The sequence below is a fragment of the Prionailurus viverrinus genome, chromosome A3 (genome assembly GCF_022837055.1).
Source record: "Prionailurus viverrinus isolate Anna chromosome A3, UM_Priviv_1.0, whole genome shotgun sequence".
Taxonomy (NCBI): domain Eukaryota; kingdom Metazoa; phylum Chordata; class Mammalia; order Carnivora; family Felidae; genus Prionailurus; species Prionailurus viverrinus.
The window spans coordinates 11,969,952-11,991,431 of record NC_062563.1 but is presented as its reverse complement, the minus strand read 5'-3'; the positions used below and the strand labels follow the sequence as shown (position 1 = coordinate 11,991,431).

The following is a 21,480-nucleotide window of genomic DNA, read 5'->3' as shown; positions in this document are numbered from 1 at the left end:
ATGACTTCAACAATCAAGGACTCTTGTTTCTCCTTTTTACTCTGTGATGGTAGTTGAATGTAAAGAAAAACAGTTCTTGGTCAAGAAATCTTTAGTACTTGAATCCATAATCTTGAAGGACGAGTATTCTTAGTCTCTTTACATTGTTGTCAGCTTCATAATGGCAGAGAACATAAAAGGCAGAGACCAGGAAGAAAACTTTGGTTTGTAGTCTCCTTTTTTCATGGGAAGATAAAAAGAATAAGTCAGACTTTCAAAGTAATTTTCAGGGTGTGGAGCATTTAAGGTTGGTTTGTGCCTGAGACCACAAAACAGGGGGTTATAGTGCTTTTAATCCCGGCCAAACCCAGCACAGTGGTAACACATCTTTGGGGCCAAAAAGGTCTAAACTATTTACTAGTTGTGTATTTTACTTGGATATCTTTTCAAATAGATGGTAAACCTGGACTTCACAGTCACACTAGTGTCAGGTGCGTTTTGTTTTCACCTAATCAGACTGTTGGCAGTCTAGGAATTGGTGTCTCCATTTTTTATGTATAGGTCAGCATGCATTAGCAGAGTGGAATGCTTTCTTTTTAAATAAATTTGAAGACATTTTTTCTCTTGTGTATTATCAACAAAATATGTATCTTGTATATTGATTCCTGATTAGATGTCCAAACATATAAATCTGATAAAAAATTGGAGTTCATAGGTATTTTGCTGGGGCGCCTGGGTGGCTCAGTGAGTTAAGCCTCCAACTTCAGCTCAGGTCATGATCTCACAGTCCGTGAGTTTGAGCCCCGTGTCGGACTCTGTGCTGGCAGCTCAGAGCCTGGAGCCTGCTTCAGATTCTGTGTCTCCCTCTCTCTCTCTGCCCCTCTCCTGCTCGCACTCTTGTCTCCCTGTCTCTCTCAAAAGTAAATGAAGATTAAAAGAAAAAAATTTTTTAAATAGGTATCTTGCTAACTCACTGAGTACATGAACTGTAGTGAATTGAGGGAAATTGGGGTCCATGATTTATTCTAGACTTCAGGAACTCCTAACCTGGAACACATTTAACCACTTTTGTTTACTGTTTTAGTCAAGTCAAATGAAATTGTAACTTTTATGTCCTTTAAGCTTGTCAAAGGATTACAGTGTGTTCCCCTTTTTTGAGAAAGGATGCCAAAACTCTAGTTACTTTTGACTTTAGAAGCTTGAAATCAGTTGACTTACATTTAACCCTTGCTGATCTTGGACTCTGCAGAAACAATGGTGAGTCATTTTTATTGACCTACTAGAGTTAACAATTAGCATCATTTGGCACATACATTTTATATAACTCCATTATGCACATGCATTTTATTTAACTCCATTAAACTTAATGGAGTTACTAAAATTGATATGCCTGTTTTGATGAAGTTTCCATAATGATTACTTCAGGCATGAATGTTTAGAAACATTAACTTGTGGTATACCTACCCTCCATACCTCACAGAAACCTTTGCCTCTTGCTCTGTTTTTTCCAAGGTTACTTGAAAACATGTACTTGTGTGTGTATATACATATATACCTTCATATGCACATTCATTTGTAAAGGCACATAGAGCTTGGGTTTTGTTTGTTTTAATACAAACAGGATTCAGTAACTTGCTTTTCCATCTCACAGATGCCTTGGAGATCCTTTTAGGTTCTATTTTTTTATATCTGCTTTTTTTTGAAGAATGTGTGTTAAACATAAAATATATACCATTTTATCTAAAGTGTACGATTCAGTATCATCGAGGACTCTCAGCATTATCTAGTTTCAGAACATTTTCATCACCCCAAAAGGAAACTCAGTATCCATCGAAAGCCGTCACTCCCCATGTTCCCCTACCCCCTGTCTTTACTAAACACTATTTTGCATTCTATCCCTGGGAATTTGCCTACTCAGAACATTTCAGACACAACTAGAATCATGCAACATGTGGTCTTTTATGTCTGGCTTCTTTCACTTAGCATCATGTCTTCGAGGTTCATCCGTGTCGTAGCGTGTCTTAAAAGTACATTCATTTTTATGGCTGAGTAATAATTTCCTTTATAGATATTCCACATTATGTTTATTCGCCAGTTGACAGACATTTGGATTGTTTCTGTGTTTTGGCTATTGTGAATAGGGCTGCTGTCGACATTTGTGTATAGGTTTTTGCGTAGATGTATGATTTTATTTCTCTTTGATACATACATACATACAGGAGTGGAGCTGCTGGGTTAAATGGTCGCTCTGTGTGTAACTTTCTCAGGAACTCATACCTTGCACAGAGGCCGTACCATATTTCGTTCCCATCAGCAATGGCCTAGAGTTCCGGTGTCTCCGCGTCCTTGCCAACACTTGTTATTTTCCATTGTGTTTTGTTTTACTTTTTAATTGTCACCATCTCTTACTCATTGGTCGGTGTGAAGTTGCATCTTGTGGTCTCGATTTGCATTTCTCCGAGGACAAATGAGGTTGAGCATCTTTTCATGTGCTAATTGGCCATTTGTTTGTTTGTTTGGAGGGATGTCTATTCTGGTTCTTTGTCCATTTTCAAATTTCATTGTTTGTCTTTTTGTTATTGAGTTGTAAGAGTTCATATGTATTCTGGTTGCTAGACCTGTATCAGATTAATGATTTACAAATATTTTCATCCATTCTTTGGGCCATCTTTTCAGACCTCATTCTTTTAAACGGTTGAAGACCATTCCCTGGCATTGCTGAACCTCCTACTTAGCACTCTCTGTTGATAGATGGTTTTCCCCTTTGTCTTAAAGGGGCAAATTGTTGTTTGATTTACAAGAATAAACTATTTATTTTTAAACTTTGAAGTTTTTTTTTTTAATTTTTTAATGTTTATTTTTGTGAGAGACAGACAGAGAGAGCGTGAGCAAGGGGTGGGCATAGAGAGAGAAACAGAACCTAAAGCAGGCTCCAGGCTCTGAGCTGTCAGCACAGAGCCTGACACGGGGCTCAAACTCACCAACTGTGAGATCATGACCTGAGCTGAAGTCGGACGCTTAACCGACTGAGCCACTCAGGTGCCCCTAAACTTTGAAGTTTTTTTGTTTAAGTTTATGTTTATTTATTTTTGAGAGAGAGCAAGAGTGCGTAGGGCAGGGCCGGAGGAGGGTGGACAGAGGATCTGAAGCAGGCTCTGTGCTGATGGCAGAGAGCCCAACGCAGGACTCAAACTCACGAACCATGAGATCATGACCCGAGCCAAAGTCAGGAGGCTTAACCGACTGAGCCACCCAGGCACCCCGAGAATAAACTTTTTCAATTAATTTTTTCATCTAGCTTGGTGCAAAGAAAGATCAGAAACTGAGTGAACTCCCTAGATCTATATTCAGCCCACTTATGTACCTGCCTTTTTAGACAGTAGGCCTGCTCACTAGTCACATGTTGTGCTTACGCATTAGAACATTTTTCTTGCTCTTGGTATTTAATGTAGGATTTTTCTAACTAGGTTAAATATTTATAATAAAGTAACACCACAGATTGATAGTTGAAAGCACAGAATGCAAGAAGGACAAAATTTCTATATTTACAACTGTTTCCTTTTTCTGGCCACCTGGTGCTTTTTGGTGGGCCTAACAATATCTAGTCTGTCAGTGCAGGCTCTGAGGGTGGCCATTTAACCACTATGCGGATTGTTTAAACATTTCCTTTTACAAAAAAGGCAACAGTTATACTTAGTACTGTTAAGATAGTCCTGTGATTGATGAGATGCTATCCCACCTAGGTGCATAATAAAAGAAAGCAATACGCACACTTGCATTTGGGCCATGAAATTACATTTAGGAATTATTTATGTGAAAATATACTAGTATGGGGGGGAGGGTCCAGAGATACTTATCTCTTTCAGTTTTACATTCTTCTGTTTCTTTTCGTGACCGCCCCACTGTGAGCAAAATTAAACATGACTCCTGTTTTGGTGACTGAGGAATGAAGACAGGCGGAAGGGAGGTGGTGGATGCCTATGGCTAAAGGCACAGGGTTGGGGGGCCCGGGGGGCTCAGTCAGTTAAGTCTCCAACTCTTGATTTCGATTCAGGTCATGATCTCACAGTTTCTTGAGTTTGAGGCCTGCATGGGCCTCTGCACTTGCACACCCTCTCTCTCTCAAAATAAATAAATAAAACTTAAAAACAAAAACATAAAGGCACAGGGTTGGAATCGGGCTCAACCCTGCAGCACCTACAGTGACATGACCTCTTGAAGCCTGTTTTTGTGCCTATAATCAAAGGAGATTATGGTAATAATAGCTAATTAAGAGGGGTGTTGGGGGCTAAATGAGACTGTGTTTGAGAAGTACTCAGTGCAGTACCTGGCCATGGGGAGCCCTCAACTAGTGGGAGCCCCAGTACCTAGCTGAGGAGCAGGCACCCCACCTTTAGGTCTCTGATGTTCTCCCACCAGACCACAGTTTTGACTTAGTTCTCTGTGGACTATACTCTCACTTCATTCTCTGTGAAAAGAGAACCAATCCCATGGTGGCAAAACACTTTGTGGCAACATATTCTGTTGCAGTTATATTTGATTAAAGGAATTGATTTCACTGACTTCCTCCTCCCATTTCAGATTTTCCAGGTGATTACTTCCAAAAAGTTGAAGACCATTTCTCAGAATTAGAGATTTGAATACATGATTGTATAAGGTTTATGCCGTTAGGGAAAAAGATTAGATGTCTGTTGCTCTTTGAGCAACCACTGGAAAATAAACTAGTTCAGGCATATAAAAAATCTGGAGACAGTGTTATAAAACACTGTGAATCTCCTTCCAGGTTAAGAAATAAGAGATTGGAAAAAGAACTGAAGTTTCCCATGTCATTGTCCGCTGTCCATTTTCCTTAGCAGCAGCACCCGCCCCCCCCCCCCCCCCAGAAGTAACCATTGCTTTGAACTTGGTGTTTGTTATTTGAAATTGTGCTGTTTTAACAGTGTCTTATTTTTTCCCACAGCTATCTGCATCATATTGGTGCATTTACTGATCCGATACAGATTACATTTCTTGCCAGAGAGTGTTGCTGTTGTTTCTTTAGGTAAGTGCTTGTCGGTGATCCTATAATAAAAGCAGTAATAATACCATTTTTTGAGTGCCTTCCTAGTGCCAGAAACATGCCCGATTTCATTGAATCCTCACTGCAACCTGCCACGAGGGTGTTATGATCCCATTTTACAGATGAGGACACCGTGACTCAGGAGTGATGACCTCCTAAAGGTCACATAGAAGCCGCCCCCCCCCCCCCCCCCCCCCCCCCCGCCTTCTGCTTCTAGAACTACCCTCGGGGCACATTGACCTCTGTCACTAGGTTATGCAGACACCCAAGTCTACTAAGGCAAGTAATGGACACTTAATTCATAGGGTCACTGAATTCTACAGCCAGAAGGAACTCTCACTTCATGGTCTAAGAAGGAGAAATGGCTCACTTTAATGTCAGAATGAGATCCAAGGTGTTCAGGAGTATTCCATTCTACCTCACTTGCATGTCTTTCTTGTTTCCTGTGGCAATAAATTGTTAAGATAACTAGCCTCTGTATGTCAGCTATATTTCAGTAAAATTAAAAAAGGAAAAAAAAAGGTAATCAGCTCCTATTTAGAGGGAATGAATCAGTGTAATAATAGATGTGACTCACATGAAAGTTAATTGAAATGGTTAATGAAGGAAGAAGCAGGGACCTTACTTCTCAGTAAGTATTAAAATCAAGACAAAAATGTGTTTGGGGGTGCTTAAGGCATGGTAAATAAGGTTTCACGGAGACCCGCTAAGGCATTTATCAGTTTGTGATATTGTGTTGCTTTTACTAGTTTCCACTTGCCTACTAATGAGATTTAATTTTCCCTTATCACCACCGATGCTCTCTGTAAGTTAATTTTCTTTGCCTTACAGGTTTGGTTGAGTAATATTTTTATAATACATTGATGGTTTAGCTTAGCTTTGGAAATGAATGTTCAGACTTTGATTCCCCGTCCCCTGTCATCATCTGCATTCCTACTAAGCTGGTTCAGCCCCTCCTGTGTTTTCCCTGGGCTTCACATTACCCCTCTAAGTGGTGCCTAGTTCTCACCTATGAGCTTTTGCACTGCCACCTCACGTGAGCCTTGTAACCCCCAGTGATGCCATATCTTAAGGAAGAAACACCAGTGGATAGTACTGATCTTCAGTCAGAGTTGGAAAACAATTTTACTCAGAGTTCCTATTCTCTGTTTAGCAGGCTCTTGAGCTGCACATCCCGGCAGATTCTAACAGCCTTAGCTAACGAGATAGAAAGCCTTCGAGGTCTGAGGATGGTATGATCATCCCTTTTCTGCTATCAGGACACTGAAAATAACCTACACAACTAACACCTCCTCTGGGACATTCAGTAAAGACTTAAAACACCACTCCAAGGAATGTACAGTTTTGCAGTCAGCTTTCATAGTTACTTAGAATAAGAACTATAGCTGATGTGTGTTTAGTTATTGTGCCATGGGAACGACGGTTCTTATAATTTGGTTTGGAATGTCATGTTCTTCACTCTTTGAATGTTTGGGTCACTGTAGGTCAGTGAACACCAGTGCTTGTACTAGGAGTTATAGCAGACGCTGTCGGTTGCCTACCCAAGAGCCATTTCCCCCTTCTTCCTTGAAAATAGAACCCTAATTTTGATCAGGTATCTTGCCACAGTGCACTCAAGGAAGGCGTGCCCCTCCAAGTCAAGACTGGTCTTTGCCGGCGTGATCATTCCACTCTCCTTTGCCGTTCATTGATTGGTTGAATGAGGTGAAGGCAGCAAGGCAGTGTGAAACCCCATCCTGGCCGGTGAGACCACGGGGAAGAGTGTGGAGGTGGAGTGTGCCTTATCCTCTCTGATGAAAAGTTTCCCATACCTTTGATTCAGTTGTGTGACGATCTGATGCCTGGAGCATTGGGAGCCATCTTGCTATCACTGTGGCTCAAAGACAAAAGCCAGAATGCTAAGGGTTGCCAAGGAGACAGATGAGAAACCCAGATTCTTGACTGCATTATTGTTTTGTTGAATTGATAGCCCTGGAGCTGCCTGTTGTATGAAATAAGAAACATCTGTTGTTGAAGCCATTTTTAAGCAGGTGTTCTTTTACTTGCAGCTAAAAGCATCTTAACGAACATAGGGCTCTTTCCATTCAAGGGACAAAATCAGTTCAAATTGATTCAAAGAAAAATTGGCAGGGGTGGAGTTGCACACCCATTGGCCTGTGGAACCAAAAAACCTACCAGTGACACTGGCCTCAGACTCAGGTGGATCAAGTCTCCTGGACTCAATTTTTCTCCGCTTCTCAACAGTGCTTCCCTTTGTTTTGGCTTCAGCCTCAGGCAGGCTCCCTCCGTGTGATAAGCCGTTCCAGCTTCAGGCCTACTACCCTTACAGGGGCAGTCACAGTGGGAAAAAGTGGCCTCCTCTTCTTCCCATTTCCACCAGAGGTTGTAGGATGAACTCTGACCTCCTGGCTTCCCCATTCTGGACACAGGGTGGAATGGTGTTGGGGACTGGCCAAGGCTCTCCATCCACAGGGTTCATTTCTTCACTGATGTAGCAGAAATAACTGCAGCCTGTAGGGCCAGGTCGTGGGAGGGTTGATGGCAAGTAAATCTTGCTTTCAAAACTTTTGTTAGCTAACTCAGGTGATTGGAATGCTAAGGGTAATTCAAAGAAGAGTGCTGGGGTCCAGAAGGTGTTTTTTATTATGTTAGAAGACATTTGGTTAGAATTTAGAAATGCTGACAAAGCTATCAAAATAGTTTTATATTTCATAAAGCTATGTAAATTGAAGGAAAGCTTTTTTTTCTCTTACTGGAGCAAAGTGTAACAAAATATTGAGCTATCCACCATTTCAAGAATTTCCAGCTTTTGTGCCAACGAAGAATCTAGATGAAGCTGCCAGAGAAAATAGAGTTTTCATTCTTTAGGGATAAACTCTCCCAGCCTACCTCTTCTAGCCCAAAGTCACTTTTCAGACTCCAGTCATTGAGAGAGGATTGGCCTTTCCTGATACAGTTAAACATTCAGAGTACCTAAGAAACTATTGGTATAGAAAAGGACTAGCTACACTTTTTTTTTTTTTTTAATTTTTTTTTTTCAACGTTTTATTTATTTTGGGGACAGAGAGAGACAGAGCATGAACGGGGGAGGGGCAGAGAGAGAGGGAGACACAGAATCGGAAACAGGCTCCAGGCTCCGAGCCATCAGCCCAGAGCCCGACGCGGGGCTCGAACTCAGGGACAGTGAGATCGTGACCTGGCTGAAGTCGGACGCTTAACCGACTGCGCCACCCAGGCGCCCCAGGACTATCTACACTTTAAAAGCACATTTTCCCCCTTCTATTGTCTTGTAATTTCAAATGAGCCTCCAGACTTTTCTCATTCTGTCTAAAAAAAAAAAGGTATCAACATGAAATTCTAAAAATATTTTCTTGACCCTTCTTCAGAGCTTTTGGATACTTTCTGTACTTAGGGAATTTTGTAGCTTAGGCCTTTAAAAAAAATTTTTTTTTTTTTTTTTTTTTTTTTGCACAAAGAGCTAGACAGAAAAAGAACAATCCTTTTCATTGACAACTTCAGCTATTTTCATTCTGCTTCATTCCCTTCCAAACCATATGTAGATTCGATGACTTTACTTGGTTTGAATTTGTATCATTTTTTTGTGTTCTTTCCTTTTTACTAGTCTTTTCATTAAAGTTCACATATTTACTTCTGTCAGTGCTGATTCACTCTATATTTAGGACTGAAATTTACAAGGAATAAAAAGGAAATAATTGTACTGCCCGCTATCCTGTGTCACGTATAGCGAAACAGGAGATTTTCCCTCCCACAATCATACTTTATTTCAGAGAGAGGAAAGGGTTCAGAGAAGGGGTTAAGTAAGGGCTGGAAATTTGCCCTTTCAAATGCCAAGGCCTAGCCTGAATACTACTGATAATTAGAAACACTGGATTTGATTGAATCATTGGTAGGATACACAAAAGTGCTTCCTTGTCATAACTTTCTTAACTATGTGCCTTTAGTATTATTGACTCGTTCTTGTTCTGACTAAAGGATTTCAATTTTTTTTTTTTTTTTTTTCCAGTAGGAGAATAGTGCTCTTTGTGGGGCATCTGGACGGCTCAGTTGAGTGTCTGCCTTTGGCTCAGGCCATGATCTCACACTTCGTGAGTTTGAGCCCCACATCAGGCTGTCTGCTGTCAGTGCAGAGCCTGCTTCAGATCCTCTGTCCCCCTCTGTCTGCCCTTCTCCCCCTTGTGCACGCACTCTAATTTACATTAAAAAAAATTTTTTTTAATATCCATTTATTTTTGAGACAGAGACAGAGCATGAGTGGGGGAGGAGGGGCAGAGAGAGAGGGAGACACAGAATGCGAAGCAGACTCCAGGTTCTGAGCTGTCAGCACAGAGCCCGATGCGGGGCTCGAACACACGAACTGTGAGATCATGACCTGAGCTGAAGTCGGACGCTCAACCCAGTGGGCCACCCAGGTGCCCCCTTCTCTCTAAAACAAACATTAAAAAAAAAAGAAAAAGAAAAATGCTCCTTGTGTCAGTGGGTGTTTTGAGTGGAAAGTGATGAGAAATCACTCAATTCCTGAGTTACTAACTAAAGGTAATTCCAGAAAAAGCAGATGTAGTAATGATATTTAAAAAAATTTTTTTAATGTTCATTTGTTTTTGAGAGAAAGAGACAGAGAGACAGAGTGTGAGTGGGGGAGGGGTAGAAAGAGAGGGAGACACAGAATCCCAAGCAGGCTGCAGGCTCCGAACTGTCAGCACAGAGCTCCGTAGGGCTAGAACTCACAAACTGAGATCATGATCTGAGCTGAAGTCAGACGCTTAACCAATGGAGCCACCCAGGCGCCCCTGTAGTAATGACATTCTAATTGTATTTAAGTTCTTAAATTTTTTTTTTTTAATTTTAAGACAAAGGGAGAATCGTAGCTGTAACTGTAACAGCTTTTGTTACTTTTTAGACTGTTAAAGTCTAATGCTGACGTAGCTTACAGTGTCTCCCAGGAAACTCCTCGAATCTGAGGTGCTTTGATTTTTATTAGAGAAGAAACAGGCATTCATTTGTTGGTATTAGAGTAGCTGTCTTAGAGGCAGAGGCCAGAATTGGTTGTCAAACTGACAAAATGATCACGTTAGACTCTCAGGATTTTCGAGGCTGTGCTCGAGGCAGGGAGGAGTGCCAGCACAGACTCAGTTTCTAGATACACGGGTCAGAGGGGACTATGTTCTTGGCACATCTTGTTGCTGTTCTACTGCCATGGACTAAATGTGTGCCCTCTGCGTGGAAAAAGTTCCTCCTTTTTCCTGGAGTCCTGCCTTGACTTACCTAGTTTTATGGTCATCTCCTCTTGGCTAAGCCTTTTACCATCCAGAGGTTAGATTTTATACTCAAATCTTCCAGTTACACCAAAATAGATCGTCTAAATTTTAAAAATAACAAATAAATAATAACTTAAATAATTGTATTCTGAAAGTTGCTACATTGGGGCTGATTTCTCTGATTTCCTCTTGTACCACATAAATGTTCTCCTCTGTGCTTGAAAAAGGAAAAACATTGCTCTGAAAGGGTGAGCTGCTTTAAAAACGAAACGTTTGGACAGCCTCTCCCCCCAGAAAACAAACTGCCCTGAGGGATGGGTTCTCATTTTAGAGTCTCTTTGGGGTAACTACTGTAGGTAGCAGAGTCAAGGACTGGGTTTTCAAACTTACCTTACCAGAGCATAACTTGGTTCTATAATTACAGCTGACAAAATGTGCTAAAAATATATTAAAGTATTTTCAAAAAATCATCTGTGGTTAAAAGAGGATCATGTAAGTAAGTATATCCCTTTTTGCCTCATTATATAGTAGCAGACCTGTCTCCTCATGATGATCAGGGTCAGTCATCCCTGCCAGTATCGGTAAGCCTTTTCTAGGCCTGCTGGTCTGTTGACTCAAAGAGCCCCAAGGGACCAGGCAGCAGCCATTGTAACGCCTACTGTGTGAACCCTGGTGGAAAGGTCACCTTCTGGGAGCCAGGACCTTTCGACCCCCTGAGCCTATAGTTTCAGGCTATGGGGGCAGAAGGTCTCCAAGTGGGAATCCCTACTCCCAAGTGAGTCTCTGAGAGTGATGTTGCATGGGGCCACTCCTACAGTAAGTAGGTGCTGTGCCCCGCTAACTCTTAGGGACGTACTGCCCTATAATGGCCATTGGCTTAAGGAGTCAGTCACATCCTGGGGGGGAGCTCCAGTCTTCATAGGATGTCCTCTCCGAGCTGGTGCCTCAGCTTCTTTATGAGACCCTCTTACCACTCTGGCTGGCTGGCGGCTTCTGGATGGGGTGGCGTATTAGTGTAGGACCACGTGGGGTCCATGGTCGCACGCCCACTGCTGCACCTCCCTTGCCATAAAGTGAGTCTCTTGGTTTGACACGCTGTTGGGCAGTGTCCCGCTTTAGTGGACCAGACACTTGTGAGCCCTGGGACAGCGGTGGGATCAAAAGACATACCCGCCGGCATACTTGTCCATCTCAGTCAGAATGAACTACCAGGGTGGAAGGGGTCTGATACAATCGAGTGGCCATCATTCCGCTAGCTGGTCTTCACAGGGGATGGAACCACATCAGGTGCTGGGTGTTGGTCCGTGTGGCTGTCCAGTCACCCATTCACCAACAGCAGTAGCTAGAACAGCCATGGTGGGAGGGAGTCCACGCTGTTGGACTTGTGCACAACTCCCGTCTCTGCCATCATAGCTGCTGTGTTCATGAGCCCGTTGCATAAACACTGAAGCGGCCAAGGTGAGAGGCTGACTGAGTCACCCATGAACCAAGCTGGTCATGGGGAACTCCCAGCGAGGCCGTATGTAGGAACGGAGGGAGAGGTGTTGATGTCACAGCTGTAGAGGACGCAGAGGCCCGGGGCACCTGTTCATGCAGTGTGCTTGTGCCCGCCGGACCTGGCCAAGCCTGATCTGTAATGTAACACCTAGACCTTACAACGCACTGCTGCTGGGCCCACCCGGCCTTATAACTGGGTGGTTATGGCAACGCCACTTAGGAAGCACAGTTCTGGGCACATGAGCACTTGACGCCCCATGCTCAGACACTCTGTCTGTACCAGAGCCCGGTAGCATGCCAGGAGCTATTTGGGTTTTTTCCTCCCGTGTTTTTCGAATGCCGTGTAGTTCTCTGCTGCAAATGGCATGACCTTGTTCCGGAACCCTAGGGACCTGTGCTGAGGAGCCCTCCTATTGAGGCTTGCCCGAGACGTCACACACCATCCCTTTCTACCCCAGATACTTCCGGTGCCAGGGGGTCTGCCAGACGGTATGGCAGAAGCAGCAGGCTGCTTGCACTGCAGCGGGGCCCTTTCTTGTGGTCCCCACTCAGAACGCTCAGCCTCCCACAAACCAGTAAATGGGTCAAAGTAGTCTTCTCAAGTGTGGAATACATAGCCTCTAAGCCTGGAGGAGGCCTACCCAGCATCGCGCTTCTTCTTAGTGGTGGGAGGTGGAAGGTGCAAATCTTGTCTTTTACTTGAAGGCAGTGTCTTGTCATGTTTCAGACCACTTGACCCCTACCTTCCCAGATGAGCGGTCCCCTGAAACTTTCTGTCGTCTGAAGCCTAGGTGTCTTATCAAGACATCCACTTGCCACTTCTTGCTTGTTGTGTCAGATTAGCATGCTGTCCACCTAGTCTAGCGGACCCCGGTGTTGTCCTGGGCAATGTCCATATGGTCTAGGTCCTTTGGGACTATGTTAATGGCAGAGAGCAAGAGTTAACATAAGGTGCCTACCTTATTTGGACTTCTGTGTAATCTTGAAACAGCCTGGGGAGGTCTTTATGCCAGCAGGGAGGTGGGGGCACTTCAGCTGGCCCAGAGGGTCCACAGGAATCTGGAGATTGAAGGTGCTCATGTAAATCTCCCCCAGATGACCCTCCACCACGTCTCAGAGTCGCCCATCTTCCTTAGCAGGGCCCGGCAGGAGAGGACGTACGTAGCTTTACCCTCTTGAGCTCAACTTTCTCAAGATATGCCCCTCTTGGAGTTAAGTCCGTGCCTGATCTTCGCTCTAGAAGCCCTCCAGCTGCAGCAGGTGAGGGCCTGCTTACATGTTGCCAAGGAGGCCCTCCGACTCCCACTTTGCTCTAAGTTGGTGATTGTCTGAGCCTGTCCTTTCTTTTCAAAACCTTGGCCGGGGCGGGGGGCGCACCTGGGTGGCTCACTCAGTTGAGCGTCCGACTTCGGCTCAGGTCATGATCCCACAGCTCGTGAGTTCGAGCCCTTCATCGGGCCCTGTGCTGACAGCTCAGAGCCTGGAGCCTGCTTCGAATTCTGCGTCTCCCTCTCTCCCTGCTCCTTCCCCGCTCCTGCTCTGTCTCTCTCCTTCAAAAATAAATAAGAACATAAAACAAAAAACCTTGGCGGCCCTCCGCAAAACCACACCATTCCACTGTTCTCATTATTTCCCCCATAGCCTGTCCAACACCACACATGCTGCCTGAGCCACTGCCTCCCACCCCGTGTCCCAACCCAGTCACCACGAGGGAGTCTTAGCAGTGGCACTGCTACCCCAGCTGAGGGACTACCAGTGCTTTCCCACCAGTGCCGGGGTCCTCACTGCCAGCCGGCTGCTGAGAGATCCACCTCCCTCCTCGGGGAGCATCCTTCGAGTGTGCTTCCTGGAACCACTCCACTCCTGGAACCAGTTGTCTTAAGTTGGGAGCCTAAAAGCAGAGTCTTGAGACAGGAGGTTGGGACATGTAATTTATCGAGGGATGCTCTTCATGAATAAATCTGTGAGGACACGAGACTAGGGGAGGAGAAGGAGCCAAACACCAGCAGGGATCTCAGTTTAAGCCCAGCCTGAGCCTCAGTAGGAGGGCTCTGGGGCAAGAACCCACACTGGTTGTCCCTCTTTAGGGCGAAGGGGCTGGACTCCTAACGCCCTGTTAGCCATTGGCTGTGAACTGGTGCAGGGTGGGCACAGCTTCCTGATAAGGTGCCTCTCGGCAGCTGACGACACTCTTCTGGAGAAGGAGACAGGTGCGAGCACTCAGCTCGACCTCAGCGGCTCACACAGATGGGCTGTGTGAAGACAGCTGGGCAGGCCTCGCGGCGTGAGAATTAAAAATGCCTGTAGCCTTGATCCACCCATCCCTCTTTCAGGGGTTTTTCCTCTGGATGCCCCCGCACACGTGGGAAATCATGTATTTACTCAGGTGGGAGGGGCAGTGATAGCAAAAACCTAGAAAAAAAAAGCCTGGAGACTCAAGTTTTCACTGAATACTCTTTGGTACCTTTAAAAATTTTGTACCATGTGCGTCTGCTATATAGCCAAATAAAGATAAAATAATTCACTTTTAAACAATTCTGTATCGGGGCGCCTGGGTGGCTCAGTCGGTTGGGCGGCCGACTTCGGCTCAGGTCAAGATCTCGCGGTCCATGAGTTCGAGCTCCGCGTCGGGCTCTGTGCTGACTGCTCAGAGCCTGGAGCCTGTTTCAGATTCTGTGTCTCCCTCTCTCTGACCCTCCCCTGTTCATGCTCTGTCTGTCTCTGTCTCAAAAATAAATAAACGTTAAAAAAAATTAAAAAAAAAAACAATTCTGTATCTGCTATTTACTAGGTAAGTGATGCCAGGCGTTAGCCTCAGTTTCCTTATCTGTAAACTGCAGCTGATAGTGCCTTCACGTCCTAGAATTGCAGATATTAAACATGGTAATGCATAGAAATCACTTAGTGTGATGCCTGCCTGCTGAGTAATCAGTAACTATTAGCTGCTGCTATTAATATTATCATCTGTGTTATCATGGTTTATTGCCTTGCTGGGTAATTGTGGGCATGAACTAAAATAATGTGTATTTTATACATCAGCACAGTGCCTGGCACATAGGAGGTGTGTGTGTTTCTTTTTCACACAGGGCAAATAAATATATGTATATATATACACACACATACACACACACGTATACATACATGTATATTATGTGTGTGTATGTATATATATGTATGTACCAGTTCAAATATATATATATGTATATATATATGTGCATCTTTTTTAAGGGAATTGGGATCAGGTTTTGCAACCTGATTTTCTTCCTTAAAACATTTTAAATGTTTTTCCTGTAACATTAATTATCAGGATCGTTGCACAGTGATGCTGGTAGAGCAGCATTGCACCCTGGGAGGGAGGTGAGGGTTCACGGGTTGTAAAGGCAGGTGTAGTCTGCCGGTGTCTTAGCGTCATGAACTGGTGGTAGGATGTCGAGTCCCTTGCTAGCTCTGAGCCATTAGACTGGCTACTTCAACTCTGAGCCTTCATACCTGAAGCATTCTCTGGAGGATTAGAAATAACTTAAAGCGACAAATCCTAGGGGCGCCTGGGTAGCTCAGTCAGTGAAGCATCCGACTTCAGCTCAGTCATGATCTCACGGCACGTGGGTTCAAGACCCACGTCAGGCTCTGCGCTGACAGCTCAGAGCCTGGAGCCTGCTTCAGATTCTGTGTCTCCTTGTCTCTGCTCCTCCCCTGCTCATGCTCTGTGTCTCTCTCTTTCTCTCTCTCTCTCTCTCTCTCTCTCTCTCTCTCTCTCCCTCTCTCCCTCTCAAAAGTACATAAACATTAAAAAAAATTAAAGAGAATTGCTCAAGTAGTAATAGTAACAGTAGTGATAATGTCACATCATATTTTACAAAGCTTTCCAATGCCTCATAAATAATAATATAGAAACAAGCTTAGGCAATAGAATTATGATTATAATCAATAGATGTAATAATAATTATGAATAATTATTTTTCAAATGCAGCTGCTCCATATGTAATTACAAAAGCATTAACCATGGTATTAAAGTTTGGTATACATTCACAAGGGAAAGAGAAAGTTGAGGTTTTAGTAGAGCAGAAAAGCGCTAGCTTTGAAAATGAAATCGGAAACCAGGAAAAGAGGTTCAACTTCCCCAGTAATCAGGAGTGATTACTGAATGTAGATTAACTGTCAAATGCAAAGTGAAACAGTGCAATGCAACTTCTCGCCCATCATATTGGCAACAGTGTTATTCGGATGATTATCCAGGGTTCGTGAGAATGTGGGAGCGCTCTGGTGCCCAGTGTAAGTTGGTGCAGCACTTGGGAGGACAATTTGGCAACATTCTCAAGAGATAAAAATGTGCTATGCCATGCATCGTCTCTGGATCTGCCCTAGGGCAACACGCTTCCACAAAGAGGCGTGAACTGACAGGTTCATTGCAAGTCCGCTGTGAGCGGCACACGATGGGAGACAGCGATCATCTGGGGACTGATTTAAAAAATTGTGACTCTTGAAAAAATTAAAATGTAATTCACATACTGTAAACTTCACAGTTTTAGGGTGTACAGTTCAGTGTTTTCAATATGCTCACAGGGCTGTGCGACATCACCGCTATCTAATTACAGAACGTTTTCATCGCTGCCAAAAGAAGCCCTCTACCTACCTACTAGCAGTCACTTCCCATTTCCTCCTTTCCCCCTACCCTGGCAACCTCCGTCCTGCTTCCTGTCTCTGTAGATTTGCCTAATTCCACACATTTTGTATCAGTGGACTTGTACAATCTGTAGCCTTTCTTTTAATGTAACAGGTTTATTGAGATATATAATTCACATATGAGTTACCCATTTAAAATGTACTCTCCAATGGGTTTTAGTATATTTGCAGAGTTGTGCAACCGTCACCACAATCGATTGTAGACATTTTCATCACCCCAAAAAGAAACCCTATTCCCTTTAGCTATCACCGCCAAGCCCCTCTTCCCCAGCCCAAGACAACCATTTCTATCTCTATAAATTTGCCTACCCTGCATATTTCATATAAATGGGTCATAAAATACATGTCTTTTGTGCCTGGCTTCTTTCACTTAGCATTTTTTTTTAAATTTTTTTTTAACTTTTATTTTTGAGAGACAGAGAGAGACAGAGCACGAGGAGGGAAAGGGCAGAGGGAGGGAGACACAGAATCCAAGCTGTCAGCACAGAGCCCAATGCAGGGCTCGAACCCATGAACCGTGAGATCATGACCTGAGCCGAAGTTGGACACAACCGACTGGACACAACCGACTGAGCCACCCAAACGCCCCAAATGTTTATTTTTGAGGGAGGGAGACACAGAGTGTGAGCAAGGGAGGGGCAGAAGGAGGAAGACATAGAATCTGAAGCAGCCTCCAGGCTTGAGCTGTCAACACAGAGCCCAACGCGGGGCTCGAACTCACGGACTGTGAGATCATGACCTGAGCCGGAGTCGGATGCTCAACCGACTGAGCCACCCAGGTGCCCCATCACTTAGCATGTTTTCAAGATTCATCCACCTTGTAGCATGGATCTCTCTGTCTCTCTGTCTCTCTCTCAAAAACAAACGTTAAAAAAAGAAGTCCTTAAAATGTATACAAAATTTGGAAAGATAAGAAATAAAAAGCAGCTGGGGAACCCTGGAGAGGTTAGAATGAGTGCTTTCATGCCACCTGGAAAGTTGAATTGGGCAACTTGTGTTTTGAAAATAGGTTCATTGGCTCCCTTTACAGCTCAGATCTATTTTGTCTTCGTCTATCTTTTGAAGTAATTTTGTTACTGTCTTAATAATAGGTACCAGTTCAAATAGTAGAGAGGCTTATAAAGTTAAAGTTGCTTATCTCCTCTCTTCACCTGAAACCCCTCCCTGTGCCACAGCAATGAGTTAGTTAGTGCAATTCCTTTTCCCGATAAACTTCTCTGTTTAGTATTGTCTTCTCGCCCCACCTCACAAAGTGTGTTTCTTCAGCTTTCTGTTGTCGACGTGGAAAAGCTCCTTCCTCTGCAGGGGGAAGTAGGTCTTTGTCTTTAAGCGTGGACAGTGGTCTTCAGGCTTGCTTTGTATCACCCCCTACCAGAGATTGTGATTTAGGAGGTCTGGAGTGCTGCTCAGGTGTCTTTTTTTATAAAAAGCTCTCGTGGTGATTCTAGGGAGTCGACAGGGTTAAAAATCATTTATCTAGTGAGTAACAGAGCAATCTTAAATTGTACCCGTGATGCTTCTTTGAGAATTATTTTTGGTAGGTTCTTTATGAGAGAGTAATGAGCCTGTCAGCCTTAAGGAAACACGCCTGAACTTAGATGGTCTGTTGTGTTCCAGGAATTTCACAGAATTTTTACTTTAGGTTATTTTTAGCATCGGGGTTTTATCTCTAACGAAATGCTCTACATAGAGCTGCCATCTGAGTCTAAGAAAGTGATCTGGGATTCTTTTTTGAAAATGGTAGGAAAAACAGCATAAGGCAAACCATGTAGCAAACCGACAGGCGGAAAGACTGTCCTTGGGTCTGGTTTTGTCAAGCTTTCCGTTTCCCCAGCTGCACCCCGGCCCCCAGATTGTCGTTGACTTCATTACGGTGTGTTTACCTGAGATGCAAGTGAGAAAGAAACTTGTGACTGAGAACGTCACACTGATTTCCATTCTTACATTTTCAGACATAAAACTTGCAGAAATCCATAAAAGCTATTTAAAGACATAATAATCAGATTCTCTAGGATGGTAATAAACCTGAGTAATCTTTCTCATGTCTTAAATTATGTTCAACTTTACATTTTCTCTTCCAGGTATTCTCATGGGAGCAGTTATAAAAATTATAGAGTTTAAAAAATTGGCAAATTGGAAGGTAGGTTTACCCAACTTACGATTTTTATTGATTATCTTTAATTTTAGTGACACTGATGGTTAGTTACGGCGGCTTATCATTGCTTCACTATGAGGGAAGTTTATATTGTCCCATGAATGTTTTAACGTTCTGTTGGATTAGGGTTGATATCATTACATCGGACTTCTCTGAAAAAGTATAAATCTCACAGTTTCAAGTTAACATAGGAGCACTCAGTGTCAGATTTTGTTATTTATTTGCATTTTTGTAACCTTAGACTAACCTGCTCTCTGGGGGAAAGTCTCTAATTAGCATAAAACATTTATCAGTGGTTACCGCTGACAGTGGAAGATAAAATGTATTTGTCCAGCACCAGAGTTTAGAGTATGCTTTATACACTGTAGCTCATGTTGTCCTCATAACAACCACATGATGTAGATGACCACATTCTGTCATCACTCTGGTATTACAGATAAAGAAAGCGACCACAGAGAGGTTGAGACACGTCCAACATCACAGAGCTAGAAAGTAGTTGAGCCTTCTGTCCAGCCCCTCTGGCCCTGTGTGTTCTCTGTTCTCCGCCATACTGTGCTGTCCTCAGGGTGTGGGTGTTCATACCCTCGTGTTCACACAGTGGGTAGAGCGTGAGCATCATCTTGTGGTACAAGGACTAAGTGAAACCCGAACTTAAATGTGTGTACATCCATATTAAGTACTGAAATTAAAAAGTATGTGACGGAATTGATTTTGAGGTGGGGAATAAGGTTCATTTGAAAAGATTAAAGAGTTATGTGGCTACACTTCATCACATTCAAACTCTTCCTATTTTGATTCTGCTTCTAGGTGCTAGGATTCATTTACCTGTGAAACTGTAGAGTGTAAAATGTGCAAAACAAGTCGCACACGCTGACCTAACACACAATTTGAAACTGTTATAAATAATACTTAGGAAATATTGTATGTATTAAATGGAATCTCAAAATCTATGTTGAGCTCCTGCTATTACAGAACTGCCCTGAGCTGGGGAAGGGACTGGGCAGGCCTCACTAGAGCCCACTGTGCATCACATCTCTGCCCTCCTACAACTGGTTAAATTGAGCCACCCTCACAGTGGCTCATTCTCGGGCAGGGGACACAGACTGTAACCCTTACCCTACTCCTAGATACAGCCTGATGTGTTTTGATTGTGTTTGATTTAAAATCAGTTGCTCAGAATTGGAATTGACTTTTAAACAATTAAAAAGCATTAGTTTTATTTTAAAATATTTTCTATCTATATAACTTACTGGGAATTTCACATAGAAACCTGAATCTCGAGCTTCTCTTGAAGAAGCAGAAACTTTTTTTTTTTTTTTGGAACTTATATCTGTTATTTAAATTTATTTTATGTTTAATACATTTATTTAAATTCAAGTTAGTTAACATACAGTGTAGTACTGGTTTCAGGAGTAGAACCCAGAGATTCATCACTTACATAGAACACCCAGTGCTCCTCCCAGCAAGTGGCCTCCTTAATGCCCATCACCCATCCAGCCCCGTCCCCCAACCCGCCTCCAGAAACTCTCTTAGCACCAGGCCCACATTCCACCCTGCAGAGATCCAGCAGCTGCCCCTTCCGGGAGTGCTGTGTGGCCAGGGAGGCCTGGGAGATGGTGGCCGCTGTTCGGAGTGGTGGGAACAGAGGAGGTGGGGGGAGATCGTCTTCCACTTTTGAGTTTTATATGCTTCGGTTTTGTTGAATTTATTGTTTAATAGATGTTACTTTTCAAGTTAAATAATAGTAATATATTTAATAGTACAGGCAAGTGAACCAGAGTTGGGTAGTGAAGGTAATGGAGTGCCTAAAGGGCCTTCCAGGCAGCCTGGGCTTGACCTCAGAGAAGGGGTCTGTCAGGCCCTCTGATAGATGGGGCAGGCTTCCTGGAGGAACAGGTGTTTGTGGAAAGCCAAAGCAGGAAGCAGGACACCTGTTTGGAAACCAGGTGCTGCCGGGAGCAAGATAAGAAAAACAAGGAGCTTGATGTTCATTCCGTGGAGTTCTTTTGCCAGACTGTCCTGCTGGGCCTGCCTTCCGCCTGTGTTATCATGTACTTACATATTTATTTCTTGAAAGCAACTTGCTTTTTTTATGTGTATACATTTTCTTTTTTTTTTTTTTTTTTAATTTTTTTTTCAACGTTTATTTATTTTTGGGACAGAGAGAGACAGAGCATGAATGGGCGAGGGGCAGAGAGAGAGGGAAACACAGAATTGGAAACAGGCTGCAGGCTCTGAACCATCAGCCCAGAGCCCGACGCGGGGCTCGAACTCACGGACCGCGAGATCGTGACCTGGATGAAGTCGGACGCTTAACCGACTGCGCCACCCAGGAGCCCCTACATTTTCTTGTAGTAGTTTTTTTTTTTAAGGCTTTTGTTGTGGTAAAATATACATAACATAGGGGTGCCCAAGTGGCTCAGTATGTTAAGTGGTTAACCTACTGACTCTTGATCTCTCACAGTTTGGTTAGTGAGATTGAGCCCCAAGCCCCCTAGGCTCTGCGCTGACAGCTGGAGCCTGCCTGGGAGTCTTTCTCTCTCTCTGCCCCTCCCTGTCTCTCTCTGTCTCTGTCTCTCTGTCTCTCTGTCTCTCTCTCTCCCTCCCTCTCAAAATAATAAGCATTTAAAACTATATATACATAATGTAAAATAGCGTTTTAGTTATTTTTAAGTGTACGTTTCACTGGGGTTAAATACCATTCACAGTGTTGTATAGTCATCACCATTATCTATTTCCAGAACTGTTTCATCATCCCAGACAGAAACTCGACCCAGTAAACAGCTCCCCAGTCCCCCCGCCCCACAGTCTGTTCTGGTTTCTATTTTTTT

The 21,480-nt window shown here is 43.6% G+C and overlaps 1 protein-coding gene across 6 annotated transcripts in view; it reads left to right on the top strand.

Annotated features, from left to right (window-relative positions):
• SLC9A8 (solute carrier family 9 member A8) overlaps positions 1 to 21,480 on the top strand; it is a 71,168-nt gene that overhangs the window by 6,649 nt on the left and 43,039 nt on the right. For all 6 annotated transcript variants that reach the window (XM_047851807.1, XM_047851806.1, XM_047851805.1 and 3 more), the window contains 2 exons: positions 4,940 to 5,020; positions 18,576 to 18,634. In XM_047851807.1, coding sequence (XP_047707763.1) covers positions 4,940 to 5,020; positions 18,576 to 18,634 — 140 coding nt within the window. The remainder of the gene's footprint in view (positions 1 to 4,939; positions 5,021 to 18,575; positions 18,635 to 21,480) is intronic.